Raw genomic sequence first — 15,937 nt, forward strand, 5'->3', positions numbered from 1 at the left:
TTGCACCATTAGTTGGTAGTGTTCTGTATCCCTTTCTCCGTGGCTGTGGCATGTTTCAGTGGTGGGAAATTTTAAAGGATGGAAATATTCCAGGGTTGGGCATGTGCTGAATAGGCTTTTCAGGACCAAATGGATTTTTTTATAGGAGTGACAGGTTTTGTGAACAACTGGGCTTAACCCAAGCTATTTGATTGCAAGTTAAATGAGCTTGATTCAATTGTGCTTATATAACTATCAGCAATGGGCAAAGCCTCAACTGGTAATTATACATCATTTGTGTGTATAGGACAGCCATTCTACAGACATTTGTATTATTTTCATTGAATGTCTCAAAGAAGTAGTTGTAAAGGTTTTTCTATTATTATTTGCATGAAATTGTCAAAATGGGTTGACACTTAAAGAAGAGGTTTGGAACAAAAACCTTACTTTAAAGATTAAAGTGACTGTTCTTAGTCCAGTCTTTTAATCTCCACACTGTTTCTATGATAAGTTTTTAAGGTCATGGGAGAAAAAAAATGCAGTTTTTGTTTACATGCCATTGTCCCTTGCGGTCCCTGTTCATAATTATTTTATCTATTCTTTAGGGGAAAACAAGCTCACCCATTTCAAATTAGTTCTGTACATCTGCCTCTGTAGATGGGAGAATTTTGGTTGAGAATGAGGTTGCCATTCATGCAGAATTTATTTCACTGATTTTACTTTGAATAATATATCTAAGTGGATATAGTATATATTTTCTCTGGAAACTAAAGTTGTGAAGGTTATTGAAATGGTTGCAGTAAAGCTTTTACTCTCTTCCAGTCAAGATTAAAAGCTCTAAATAAATAGATTTTATAAACTACAGTACTAGTAGTTGCTAGGAACCTGCAGTTTAACTTTGAATGTTTAATGATAACATAATGTCAGAAGCTTCTGCAAAAGTATATTAAGATCACATAAATGGTTCACGATTAAAATGTATAAAGTGCCTTTCTAATGATGGCTGAAAGGAGCAATTCATAGATATTAAGCACTCTATACAGCATTCCTCTTGATTTTCTAAAAAGCAGATGCCTAATTCATGGTTTTATTTTGTACATTTAGGTAGGAGAGGAAGAGGAGATGGGATGGGGAGGCAGGAATGATGTGTTTTGACACTAGAGAGTTGGAGGTTCTGGAGCTGTGAGTTGTTGCTTGCTCTGTACAGTTGTGTTGGCCAGTAAATTTAGGATTATAACACTAATACTGGCCTGTTTTCCACAGCATTAGAACCCGTAAATATTGTGGGCTTGAGTTTTCATTTGAGAGCGCAAAAATAAAACTGATAAATTGAGTTTGGATTAAGGGCACTTCTGGTTTTTTTGGCAGGCCCCCTGTCTCTAGGTAAAGATATTCTAGCTCAGGGCAAGCAGGGTCTAGGACAAGGTGGCCTCATTATCTCCACCTGTTTCTGTGTTGTCCTTTTCCCCTGTTTTCCCTATTGTACCAGCAGTGAGGGCATGTCTAGGCTTTGGCTAGCAGACCTTGACAGCAGAAAAAGAGCTGTCAGGTTTTGATAGCCAGACATGTGGCTATCAGATAACTCATTCATTTTGTTTGACTATTAATTTTGAACCAGGAGAGGTCTCTCTAGATTGGGTGACTGTCAGTCAAATGAGGCAGTAGAGAATGTTGTGAACTGTTGGACTAATATATGGAAACATCAGATATAAAAATACTCCTGGTTTTGTGCTTTTGTTGTTTTTTTTTCTTTTTTTTTTTTGCAGGGGGCTGGTGATGGTGTATTTATGTATTTATTACTAAGGCACATCTGTATCACTTTGTTGCTTCTTCATCTCGTGAAATCTTCCTTTTACAGTCATTGAGTCAATGCAGAGGGATGAATAAATAGGTGTGACAGAGCATGTTATCCCTCACCTGGATCCAAATTGACTTGAATGGCCAAAGAAAGCATTCTTACTCTAGGCTGTGGTTTCTCATTTATATGTGCTTGCAGCACTGTCAGGACTCTGAAAGAAGGGTTTTGTGTCCCTTCCTTGTTTTAGGAGCACTGCCAAAGTGTTTTAGGAACACTGCTGATGAGATGCTATACAGGAAGTATATTCTGTGGAGCAGGCCTGATACTTCACAGTTCTGAAGCCTCTTGACAGCACACAAATTTTTATGGTCACAATTCTGGGCTCTATGAAAAATGCTACCTAACTGATTATTCATATGTAACTATCTGAGTATTTAAACAGATTGTCTTATAAGCAAGCTCTTTTGTTTATTTATAAATAGTTAATGCATTAAAATGCTTATTATGTAGCTTGTGCTATGAATACTAATCTTAGGATATTCAACTGTAGTCCTAAAATGTTCTAATAAGATCCAGATAAAGGGTGTGCCTGCATGTATATCTGATTTTCAAGCAACCGGTATCAGTGATTACTGGCTTATTTATTTATTTTCCTTTCTCCCAGACCACTTTTAATAGTGGAACAGTACATTCTGTGCTGCTGGTTCTCCTGGGGGGGATTACAGACACATCCATGAAGCGTAACGGCTTATGGGCAGAATGACATTCAGTTTGTGAAGCTGAACTATACAGATATCTAGGGCATCCCTTTCTCTTGGAGCTGATCTATTCTGTGAGCACAAATGGCAGTTGTGTTCCTGCTCTGGCTTGTGCCGGTGATGCAGGCAGACTTGACCCAGAATATGCTCTGGCATAAATCAGTTCCAGGTTAAGGGGATCTCCTTTTTCAAAGCCGTGTTACTCTTTTTGTGACTGCTCTGTTATGGCCTTCCATGAGACACTTGCTTGGGGAAAGAAGCAATGTATCTACTTGTCATCTAATGCTAAATTAATTTGTTATTCTTTCTTATATATATTTTTTTGGCCTGTTGCTTCAGGCATGAATTTTGCCCTAAACCTCCAAGATATTTTCAGACAAAGGTTTGTGGAGAGGAATGGAGCCAAAGAAATTCAAGCAAGCTTGAAAATCTATCTGCAATAAATAATGAACATAATAATAATAAAAACAACAACAACCGCAAAAATTACAAAACAAGTCAGGAGTTGTCAAGCTCGAGGTATAGTTTGTTTCATTAAGCTTGCAGCTTTGAAAAAAAGTAATCAGAACATTATACCATGCAGTTGTTTTTCAACAGCGTTCCTACCGCTAATTGAGAAATGCACCTAACATCATTAAAATTTGAGTGAAACAAAGAGAATCTAGTATTTAAAATTAATCTGTTAGTATACATGTTACTGGATAATAGCTTTTCTAGCTTGTTAACAATTGTTTTGTTTTACATTAGACAAATCACGTCATAATGTACCATAAGAGCTCCTCAATGTGTAGTAGTAGTTTAATTTACCCTTCATTGTAAGTCAAATAATGATTACAAGACAACTTTAAATTTAACCCATAAGGTTTAACATCCTTCTGAAAATAAAGAAACAAAATCCCCACTGCACTCTAACTTAATTAAAACCCTGGAAGACAGACAAGAAAAACACTGTAACTGGATAGTCTTTTTTTTAACCTTGCTAAGTTCTTCGTTTTACGAGCAGTTTCACAGTCTAATAATACTTTAGATAGAAAATGTAGTTTTACACTGGTTTTGAATTTGCCACCTGAATTTGCCAATTAAATTAATTAAAGCATCTTCATCTTTGATTTATAAAATAGGAAAAGCCAAAGTTTGAACTCGTTCTCAACTGCAATACTTTATTAGGAGAAATTATAGTAGTTTCCACAATTCTTATGCATTTTTCCATGGTCCTTAGTGTTGCTATTGTCTCCTTTATTAAAAGACTTACCCAGGTGAGGTGATACCATTAAGTTGTATAATTTCTGTATTTTTCACTACTCTGCTCATTATCTGACCTAATTATTTGTTTGCTGATTTGTTTTGTTTGTTTGTTTGTTTGTTTGGCTGCAGCTGCTGTTCTGTGCTCTCACTGAGCCCTAAGAAGTAGCTGCTATATGAGCTTTTTCAGCTGACACTTAATCTGGAACCTCGTAGGGTGGGAAAATGTGGTCACATCTCTTCTCCTCCTGGCTGTCAGGAGGATAACCTTTGGATATCAAAACTTGCAGTGTTAGTTGCTGTAGTTTTGGGCATATTGAAGATTTCTGTAGTAAATATTATCATCAGATCTACTGCCTCACTTTTGATGATATTCAGGCCCGTAACAGTCACAAAATAACTCCTCTGGACCTTGCATTATCAAGGGGAACAAATGAAAAGGGAAACTTGAATTTAGAGGAGAGTGGTGGCAGGCAAGAATAAGAAAAAGATTTTCATGCTGAGTGAGATAACTGTGGAGGAGACTGATGAGTAGTAAAAATTATGGAGACTGAAAAGCTGTATAAGCTGTGTGGTATCTTTCACCTTCCAGTGGTGACTTGACCAGGTTACTTCATTATCTGGAATACCACCTCAACAAATCTTGTGGAAATGAAATTCTTTGTTCTCAAATAAGCAGGGTGATTGGTGAAAATCAATTCATCAATGCTTGGAGGTATTTAGATGTAGATGTGACACTTTGGGACATGGATTAGTGGTGGACTTGGCAGTGTTAGGCTTACGTTTGGACTCAATTATCCTAAAGGTCTTTTCCACCTGAAATGATGCTATGACTATCAAAATCAAGCATAGCCCTTCCATTGTGATGTATGAGGTAATCAATAAGACAAGAAAGTTATTTTTTTTCTGTACTAGCATTGAGTCAGGGCAGTGGTATCTTGAACTAATGATTCAGAACATGAGGCTGGATGTTGGAAATCTTCTGGTTGCTCACAAAATTAGATGTTGGTGTAGCAGATGAACTAGGATAACTTTCTTGACTGTAACGTAAATATTGGAAAGTGTTAATTTTGTTTAGGAAAGATGCAAGATAAAATATGGGGACTAACATTTTCTTTTCCTAATAACTGAAGGATAAAAAATTGTTACAGAGTTCAGATATTTTAAAAAATGACTACAGGATTGTTAAAAAAATTCTGGGTTCCTACTGAGTCTCCCTTGCAGATGCCTGGTCAGAGTTGTCATGATGAGCACACTGGAACATCTAATGCAAGCTGAGTGTCTTGACCTCCATAGTAAGAGTTTAACCAAGGCAGTTTTGAAGCACAGGAGACTGGTCATTTCACCCCATGGAGACACCTTACAATTGTGGAAGTTAACCAGAAGCTGAACTCTACCCTCGTACAAGGGTGGAGAGTTGGTGGAGCATTTTAACAGGTGACAAACCCAGGTGCTTCTGAGTGTAGCAAGAGATATACAAGATACATTTATGTACTAAACAAGAGCGTAGTTACAGTATTTTAATACTGAGGGGGAAAAAAAGTCTTGATTTTAGAAGCTAAGTTTGGATCAATCATGCTAAGGCTTTGCTTTAAATTTAAATCATTATGATTGTTATGAGAGGCAAAAATAGTATAAAAATGCAGGTTTTCACTTTATTAAATGACAGATTTGGTTGCCCTAAGGGCAGTAGTTAATAGAATTATTCAGAATTACTGTGACTGAGGAGTACAGTCTGCAGTATAAATGAGGAATGTGATTTCCTCTGAGTTCAGCCATTTTGGTAGGAGTTCATATGAGGGAAAAATTGCGGTTTTGACCTAGAAAGACTCATGCTTCTGGGTTTTGACAAAATTTCTATTTATCAGAGAGAGAGAGGCTAAGAAGATTGCTAGAGTTCTAAGGTAGGTAAAGAATAGATTGAAAGAAAATGGCAGTGGATGGTTTTGAAAGAAATTGCATAAAAAGCTACAAGTAGGGACTGTGAATATTATTTTTGTTTTATCATTAAGTATTTTGAAACAGAATCCAAGTATGTTCTGGTAAACAAATGAGAGAGATCTGCCACTGAATTCACTGAGAAGTAGAATAATAAAACTGGAAAGATATTTAGTTGTATAAAATGCTAGGTCATGAATGAGAAATCTTGGAGCTGGAGGTGGTTAATTGGAAATGACTGTCAGTCACAATTGAAGGGATTTTTTGGTTTAAAGTGCTGTGGAGACTGTTGATAGCATACTTTAACCTAGAAATAAGTGAGAGAAATACAAAGTGTTGGTATACTCAGAGTAGACTAACTTCCAAAGGTCTGTGGATGTGTTTTTAAAAAAAATATTTGGAATTTGGCCTGTTAAATACATAATTCTACAGCAGCTTCTTCATGTAGCAAGCAGTGTTTCTTGATGGCTGGTGTGCTGTGTACTCATGCAAATGACAACATGTGTGCAACTTTGGAGAAGGTGGATTGTGATGGAACTGTCAGTGTGCTGATTAAAAAGACATTGTTTCCTTTTGTTTACACATTGATAATAATGTTGTAAGTCTTGTAAGTTCCTGTGTTAGTGTCCCTGTGTCCAGGCTTTGTCGTCTTTGAGGAGACATCTTCTGAAGCAGCAACCATTGCCAGCAGCAATTAATAGAAGAAAGCAAGCTGAGCCTTCTCCATTGATCAGCATTTAGTGTCTTTTGCACCATGTGCCACAGGCCAGCTTCAAACTCTTCTAATTTAAACTTTCTCTAAATCCAAGACAGTGGATTCAGCTCAGGACATGGAACTGCAGCAGCTTAGTGACACAGATAGATGATCTCCTACTGTCAGTGGATAAAGGGCAGTCGTTAATTTTCATTCTTCTGGCCATTTCCTCAGTGATGCATCTGGCCAGAAGTTGACGCTTTCTTGCCAGGAGGGAGTGGTAGGGTCCGAAGTAAAGCACCCGTGTGACTTGGCCTCGTCTTAGGTGATCCATCTACAGAGTGGTGACACACTTGTGGTTTTGAAGTGTTGCCAATCATAAAAGGAAATTAAGAAATTGAAAATATCTGCAGCAGGATTTCGTTGTTGCCTCTGCGTCAGTGAGCATATTAGAGATGCTAATTGCTGTTCAGATTTGGGTAATGCTTATTTGTGTGGGAGGGCAGCACTTTCACAAAACTGAATTTCAGGCTGTGTAATGAATTCCCTTTGGAATGGAGAGCTGCTGTGTATTTTGTGCTTAGAGTTGGTGATGGAATTTCTTATATTTTGCATTCTTTAATGTGATAATCCAGACACAGGCGTATTTAAAAAGGAAAATGTAAAAAAAGCAGTGACAGCAGCACTGTGTTGAAGTAAATAATCTTCTTTGATATAACCTGTCTAAAGAAATACTGCAGGGCAAAGAAAGCTCCTAGAGGAGCTGAATTTTTAAGCTTCCTTTGAAACAATATTTCTAATCCCTTTGCCACTTGTAGATTTGTTTTCAGAAAATTACTTGTGTTGAGCTCAAGCTCAGAAGATAGCATCTTAAAGTTTGAGAAAGCTGTGTTATAGTTTTATATTATACTTAAGGTTTTAAAACTCCTATAATGCACAGAATTAACATATGTAAGCTTACTGCTGAGATGGTTGCTGTCATTTTGGCTGAGAGAAAGAAGTTAAACATAGATAAAGCACATCACAAAATTGAAGTCGGAGGAAAAGCTTCTGTGAATACATAGGCAATCAATTTTGTGGTAAATATGTTTTGGCAAGCACTGCACCATGTGCAGTGAGGTACTGTGTTGGGGGAATATTTTCAAATCCAGTTTTGTGAATCCTAATAATTTGGGAAAGAGGGCAAAGGCCACATGTTCCTGTGGGTACAGTGTTGGATTTGGAGATTGGGAAATGCAGTTCTGTTCTTGCTTGTTAATCTCAATGACAGTAGATTAACAGACATCAAGTAGTTTACCTTACTTTATGCATTAAGTAATATCTTCCTGAAATATACTTTCAAATTTAATGATGAAAAATGCTAAACATCCACGTAAAGGAGAAACCTCCATTTTTAACTTAGGATTTTCAGTGTAGCTCTTGTCAGCTTCAAAATTGTGAAAAAACCAAAAACCCACCATCACCACCAAAACAAACTTAACATGAAAATGGAAGTCTAATAAAATAATTATTTTAGCTTGTGTTTGGGGCCCAACTGATGTGGACTGCATGATACAGAATATGTGTGGAGGCAAACGAGCCTTTGATACAGGTGCCTTTATTTGGGCACGCTAAAAAGAATTGATTTCTGAAGAGAAAACTTCGATGGCTGACACTTTTTAAAGTTTAAACATTAAAATTATTAAACTACCTATCACTGGTAGGTGATTTGGAGATATGTTTGTCTAATGCCAAGAACTATCACTCTGCTAATGAAATTTTCATCCTATTTCCTGAGTTATTGTGTTAATAATAATGTCCAGTTAGAATTACTAACAGGTCTTGCCTCAGAATCAGAAGTGAATGAAAAGTAGTTTCTAATGAAACTTTAGATTTTACCATTTCTATGACTAGATATTTTATCTGCTTGTGAGATCAATCAGCATGGATGCCGTGACCCTCTATTTGTCAGAATTTCCTTGTTTATAGTGATTGCACTGACAGTTTTGGGAGATGATTGTAGCTATCAAACACGATTCTCTACTTCCATATGTAGTTTTCAGAGGTGAGTGAGCAGTTCTGTTACTGCTCTTATTGCTGCTCTGGCTTTGTTATTTTATTCACTTGTCTGGTTTTACATTCGGATTGAGCCATCTGATGTAGGACCATGTCATCTTGTGTACTTGCCCAGAATCTAAAACAATGGGGCCTGGTTACTAATTGGAGCTTTTGGGTGCTCACACAATAGAGGTAATTAGTAATAAATGTACAGCTGTAATAGCAAGTAGTGTTCACAGTGGGCAGTGCAATGCATGACAGTTAAGTTCCTGAGTTCTGTCTCCAGTGAATGTGTTTGAGAAATCATCGCTCTTCTTTCTTTGCCTTTGTGGTGTTGCCCAGAGGCGTGTTTTCTATTCTGGTGTAAGTGCTTATCTGCTAATACTTTAATTAACTTCTTAAAATATAAATGGCCATGGTACCTCAAAATAATATTCAGAAATGTGCTTTTCAGCAGTCGACAAGAATTCTGCATGAATGCTTGTTAAGTGTCATCTGGAGAAAACTTTAAACCTGACATTAAGCACATGAACTTAAGCTTTTTGAGTGAAACAAGCAAACAAAAAACCTCAACCAACCAGCTCAAATGCCTCATGAACTGATAAATTCAGTTTCACCAAAACCTTGCCTATCTCTTGCTTCTTGCACATTTTCAATTATTAGCTGCTCATAGTACAGTTCTGTTTGTCGGTCTATCCTTGAAAAATTTTTTGTCTTATGTTGGTAGTAATTAGAATTTTGATAAATTCTGTTGTTTGGACCACATTCAGAATTTTATTTCAATAGTTTATTTAATTGGGAGACTAGAGGAGTTTTCAGCCATTCAGCTGAAAAAACCTCAAAAAAACTACTTTCAAAATGAGACATATCTGGATCAGTTTAATGTCTTTCTCAAGCAGAGAACTTGTTCAGATTCTAAGCTAGACAGGTATATTACCATGAGACCCAGATAGATGGGTCTACATGAAAGTAATTTACTGTCCTGAGACGAGATGTTTTTCTGTCTTCAAACTCAGCACATGCTGTTTCTCAGCATCTCTCGGAGGTAAGATACAGAATCATAGAAATTACAGGATCATAGAATGATCTGGATTGGAAGGGACCATCCAGATCATCTAGTTATGAGGAAAGATGGCATGTTGGGAGGCATGCTTAGCAAAAACTTTGTTTCCATGCAGAATGCCTGTGAAAATTCTCGGTGGACTTTTAGAGACCTATTACAGGGGCTCAGTTGAAGAATTGTAGCCCTGAGCTGTTTGTCCATGTGAAAGGAATATCTAAGATGTGTCCTGGTTTAACTCCTGTAGCAGCTAAGCTCACACATCCTTTAACAGGATGAGGGAGAGAAATCAGAAGGGTGAAAGTGAGAAAGATCAGGGGTTGAGATAAATGTAAGGAAAAATTAGGAATTTTTACTCCTTCCCACTGGCAGGCATGTGTTTAGCGATTTCAGGTAAGCTGGGCTTCATCATTTGCAATGGTGACTTGGGAAGAAAAACACCATAACTCCGAATGTCCCCTCCTTTCTTCTCCTTTTCCCATTTTTTATTGCTGAGAACAACGTCATATGGTCTGGGATATCCCTTTGATTAGTTTACAGGTTAAAACTTTTCAATGTAAAAAAATCTTTTTAAAATTCTTTTTTTTAAAATGATATCTGTCATGATTACTTTTTTAAACACTTAATACGAAACAAAATAATAGAGATTTTGAGGATATACCTGTAATTATAATATCTTAACACTGCCTTTGCAGGTACATGATGCTGATAGATGGCAAGAATGAAGTTTATATGATTGATAGAGACAATTCCATTTTTCATGTATCCAACCTGGAATTTCCGTTTCGTAAGGATCTTCGCACACATCTAACAAACACTCTTCTGGATGGGGTAAGGAGCATATTGTATCATTATTGTAACAATTTCAGTGCTGTTTGCTTTTGTTCATAAACAGGGCCAAATTTTTATGCCTGGATCGGTGAATCATAGGATTGCAGGGGGAATATAATTTCAGTCACTGGCTGAATGTGGGAGTTGCATTTTGTAAGAAATGACTTACCTACAGAATAGGACTGATGACTGCTCTGGGGGGAGCTCTTTGTCTTCGAAACGAGTCAAGGTATTGAGATAGCATTCCCTGAATATAAGGAAAAACTTGAAGAGAATCTAAAAAAATTATTGCAGAACTTTGTCTCTTGCGACAGCTTTGTATTTTGAAATAGTAAACATGGTAAATTTTATGCAGCTCATGGAAATATGTCTAAAATTTGATAAAATTTTCATCATGTTTTGATACACTTTTTGTGAATTGATGTCTTTGTTTCTGTCACCTTTACTTTCAGCTGATCTGAATTTTTAAATGATTTAAAAATGGCTTTGTACATTTGTTGAAATATGTAAATTATGTTTAAATTTACATAATTTAAACATAATTTAAATTATGTAAACTTGCTAATGAACTTCTTGAGCCAGTTTTAAAACAAGCTGTAAAACATACGGATTTGTTGTTTGGAGGCTGGACTGGACTATTGGTGGCAAACTTTTCAGAACCATAGCCACAAGAAGAAATTATTTTTTTCTTGACTGTTCTATTTCACATTACCAAGAGAATTTCGATTGCTCTTTCACTATAGATCAGTGCAGTTTCCTGTTATGTTTCAGTAGTATCACAAACTCTACATTGCTGTAACTCCTTCTTGATGAAGTGTTTGTGTACCTGAGAAATCTTCCATATTGATCCTCTGAAGCCTAATGCACTTTCCAGCCATATTGTCTTTATTAACTTTCTTTCCTTTCTCAGGCCCTTGTTTTGAGTATTTTACTTGAAATGTCACTTCTGGGAATGATGTGTCTTACTGAACACACATTTACATGTGAAGCGTGTATAAATTGAATCTACGAGGATAATTACTGCAAGGAACAATGTATTGTCTCAGGGACAGAGAAGCAGATAATGGAGTATTTTCCACCATCTCTGCTTCACTGAAAAATTGAGAGCATAATGCAAGAAATGCCATACTGTCAGCTCAGAAGTGGTTGCACAAGCTGTCGTATCTGGTAGGAGCCTCTTCAGCCAGGCAGCTTCCTAATGATATACATAATATTATTCTTAATGACATACATTAGGTTCCATACTTTTGAGATAAAAAGCCTGGTCTTGCTGGGTTTTTCCCCTGCTACTTCGAAGGCTCTTGAGAAAGTAATGACTTGCTAGTGTCCATATGGTGCAGTCCTAGGTGTTCTTGAGGGAAATGGCTGCTCTTTCATTTATTTATTTAATTATTCTCTTTCTTTCAAAACAGATGTTTTAGTAAAGGTGCCTGATGTACATGGTGAAAGACAGGGATATTGAGATGCGTGAATAATGTAGCTGTGAGGCATGGAAGAAGGTCTCTGTTCTGGTGTGCTGTGTTCCTCAGATTTGTAGTTTAAGCCTCTTAAGAATAACTGAGGTTCTCTCAGGTACCCAGGGCATGAACTACAACTTTGCTTAATTTGTTGCTCTGGCCTAAAATCAGTCTTAGTGTAATTGTTTTTTCCTCCCGCTCTTTTTTTTTTTTTTTTTTTTTTTTTTTTTTTAATAAAGTGAAAAACAAATGACATGAAATGAACAAGTACTGATTGAGTTAAGTACCCTGAGATAAAACTAAAACCTTTCAGTGGATAAATGGTTTTCATAGTACAGATTTCTAAATTTGTTTTGGTATGCTCAGTTAAATAAAAAGCTGGTGGTGAAATATTTTTTTTCAATTGAAATTCCTTTAACAGGTTTGAGGATAAGACTTGCCTATTGTTGGAAGCATCAGGAGAGCTTAACTTTGTAATTGAACATTTGTTTAATGTTGATGCCAAATGAAAATTTTCATGAATTATCCTTTTCTCTAGATATATGCATGATTGATTTTATTTTTTAAATCCATGGGAAGAAGTTTTCTTTTTCTCTATTAACATATTTTCCTAATTAGTGCATGAAGGGCTGTGGAAGGGCTGTGTCCTTGAAGTAGCTTTCTCTCTTTCAGGGAATGAAAAGATAGAATGAGGTGGTCCAATTGGTATTGCTTTACAATATTCTTAAGAATATGAGAAAAAAGGAAACAAACCAGAAATATCAGTGCCATGCAGCAAACAACTACTGGGTTTAAGCATACAAAAGATTAATGTCCCCCTAACATTATTTAGAATGACAGTATACATGAAACTTTCATAAAGGCAATTTCCATGCATTCAGGGATGTATTAACTTGCTTTAAGGCCTCTGGTGTAAGGCTTTCATGTGGTTGTCTTTGAGAATTTCAGATGCATTTGTGGTTCACTTCAGGCTGAAATTACTTGCAAACAGTTCTTATGTGATGAGTTACATCTTGGGTGATGACAGATCTGCAACACTGTGCTCATCTCCAGCTTCTCAGTTGCAATTGTTCTCCTGTCATGGAAGAAAGTTTTCTGCAAAGCTCATTAAAGCTAATTTAAATTTCACCTACAGGTGACTAGTATGACTTATTCCTTTAGAAGCCAAGTGTTTTGCATCCATAGTGCTGTCTGAGGGAATGCACAGAGTTTTGTTCAAATGTTTTGGCTGTCATGCATAAAAACTAAACAGCTATTTTCAGGAGCTTTCTTGGCATTCTGCTTAGCTTTGGAACAGTTGAGTAGAAAAAGGCAGAGGCATCCTTAGGTTTGAAATAACTTTCACAATTTTAATACAGTTTTTAAATCTATTTTATTTTTATATAAAATAATGTTTACACTTGAAGACTTCGGAGGGCCAGGAGCTCCATAAATGGAGAGTGAGATAAAGATTCATTTATGTTTTTGTATCAGTAGAGACCTTACCTATTTGCAAGCTGTCCCAGAAATTGCAGAACTTAAAATTTTCTGAGTTTGCAAAAGCTGGTGCAAAATAGATTTATGCAAAATAGATGTAAGAAAAAAAGGGCAAGAAACAAAAACTACATCATTCCTGAAATACAGCACTGACTAGAATTGTGTTAAAGATAAATGGATAAAGGATTAAGAAAAGGCACAGGAGGAAAAGGGATAGCAAACACATGCATTGTTAGATCTGATTCCATACTCTATGTCAGCAAAAAATACATTCGGCAAGTGGCTGGTAAAATTGGATCCTTTGCTTTGTGATTGAATTTTGGATTATTTTAAGTCCAAGTTGCTCTCTAGAGATGTGATACAAGGAAAAAAGTCTGTGAGCTCTCAGTCCTGCATCGTTCTTCTGGTACTTGTCCAGCAAAAAGCTGTTAGCACTGTTGCAGGTGTAGTATACCGAACAACTCTGCAACACCACGGGATTGAGGAGAGTAACACCAGCACAGTGTTTCCAGATTACATTGCATTAATTGATCACTGAACCTTGTTCTTCAGGCCCATGGGTTGCATAAATCCTAAACCAGCAGCTTAGGGACAAGTGCTAATAGCAGAGGTAGTTTTAAAACACATAATATTGGCTGTAAACCTGCATGGAGTCTGCAGAAGGAGCTGCATGGATGTGCAGATGTGCCTTATGGATACTTTTCTGTTATATTAACATGTCATGGAAGTGGATTTGGGTTTAGGTTTTTAGTTATCTAAAAATTGGCTTAAATATAGTCTTATAGTATCAGGTTATTGCTCAGGTAAGAATGAGTGAGTTCAAGTGTGGTCATTTCTTAAATACTACATTTTCCCATCTTCTCTGAGGTTGTATCTGGGGTCTATTCCCTGGTGTATTTTTCAATTCTGATAATTTCAAGGAAGATTCTGAGATCAGACTGTAAAATAATGATGTGTTAGAGCATTTCTAATCTGAACCATTCTTATACTCACTTTACAGCTTTTGCCTTATGACAGTTGTATTGGCGTAACTAATGGAGCAGGGAATGTTGTTGTCATGATGGAGATGAGCATTGCAGGAATTTGTCATCTCATCTTCTAAGGCATATTGTGCTATTGTTTTTTGCTCTGGTAGCTGGGATTTCAGTCAGGTTGTCAAAGAGAACAGGAGGCAGGGGAGGAAGAAAAGAAGGGAGGAGATGAGGAAAAAAGACTTGTTTGATCAGTAATAGAATAAAAATGTTTACATGTCTGAAGTAGAGAGAAAGTTAAAAATAAACACTTCAAAGGATGTTTAAAAACAGATCTTGGTTCTCTTTGTTGTATTTTATAATCCTTCTTAAACTGAATATGCGGAGATTCAGATTTTTAAAACTAGGCATAAAATCTTGTAATACCAGGCATTGAAATGCTTTCAGGATTTTGCATACAAATGCTAGCTTTGCATCAAAGCTGAGGTTCTGAATATGCATATGTAGAAATGGAGTCCTTAAACCCTAAATATGTGCTCAATTAAATGTGTTTCAAAAAAGTTGTTTCACCTGCCAGTTCAGCTGAGAGTTAATGAAAAACAGCATTGTTTTGTTTCACTGTTACTTTGTTATTTGTTTCACCTGATTACAATCAGGAATTTCAGGTGGGGTTTTTTATCCTGTTTTTTTTTTCCCCTTGCATTACATCTTTGCACCCTCTTCCAAGTTTGCATATCATGCCTTCTGTCTCTTGAGTCGTACCCATCTGTTCTTGTAGTTATAAAATTTTTTGTCGAAGAAGGCACTGCAGCATTGTGTCTGCTATTCCTTTGAGAGCTCACCAGTGTCCTACCTAAATATTGGACACTAGGGGAATGGCGTTTTGTTACATCACTTCCATGTAGACCTTTTTTGCACGTGTTACTTGACAGTGCCTGTGACTAAATTTTTAGAGGTAAGATGTAATATTGCAAAGGAATAGTTTTCACTGATTGGACCAACGCTTTTTAATGCGGGCGTTTGGAGCTGCAACGGCTAGCTCTGTCCCGAACACGCATTAATTGGTACAACTCTGGTACCTTCTTGCTGTGTGAGTCCTGGCCCTCAGGTAGAAACGTGGCTTCGGCATGGAAGAAAGGCAGACTCTCACGTGGGTGACAAGATAAGTTTTTTGCTGCCAGCTGGCCACATGAAAAGTGACTCCTCTGGCCTCTCATTCAGCTTAAGTACCGGAGTTGTGGAAAGGGGCGGGGATTAAACCAGGACCAATACCAGGTGGGGTGGGAGTTACCAAGACAGAAAGACAATACATCTGATACATGATACAGGGCGGAGAAGTCATAGGCTCTGCCAATCACCCCAGCCTCTCACCAGAGTCTGGGCGGGGTTGCAGGGAGATGGACAGGACCCTCAACTAGGGAAAAAACCAATGGGGTTAGAACATGGGGTAATCTGGAACAAACCATTCTACATAAAATTGTAACTTAATAATTTCACACCGCAACAGCTTTTTTAATGTTTAATTAAAAAAAAAAAAAGTGGAATGATATACGTAGTCATTCACAACACCTGTGAATGCTGCCCATGACTTTGAAATCCCAGTCTCCATCTCAGTGTTGTGTTCACAGAAGATGAGCTTCCAAAATATTAAGTAGGCAACTTAGATTTCCCAGTGCTTTTTGAGAACAACATGTTC

General features: G+C 37.0%; 1 protein-coding gene across 2 annotated transcripts in view; it reads left to right on the top strand.

The window, feature by feature from the left end:
* The window catches only part of RNGTT (RNA guanylyltransferase and 5'-phosphatase), a 170,409-nt gene that overhangs the window by 32,367 nt on the left and 122,105 nt on the right, over positions 1–15,937 (top strand). For both annotated transcript variants that reach the window (XM_066179570.1, XM_066179571.1), the window contains exon 9: positions 10,202–10,337. In XM_066179570.1, the coding sequence (XP_066035667.1) occupies positions 10,202–10,337 (136 nt within the window). The remainder of the gene's footprint in view (positions 1–10,201; positions 10,338–15,937) is intronic.

This window comes from Chamaea fasciata, unplaced genomic scaffold (genome assembly GCF_029207755.1).
Source record: "Chamaea fasciata isolate MVZ Bird 193981 ecotype frontalis unplaced genomic scaffold, bChaFas1.0.hap1 SCAF_3, whole genome shotgun sequence".
In the NCBI taxonomy this organism is placed as follows: domain Eukaryota; kingdom Metazoa; phylum Chordata; class Aves; order Passeriformes; family Sylviidae; genus Chamaea; species Chamaea fasciata.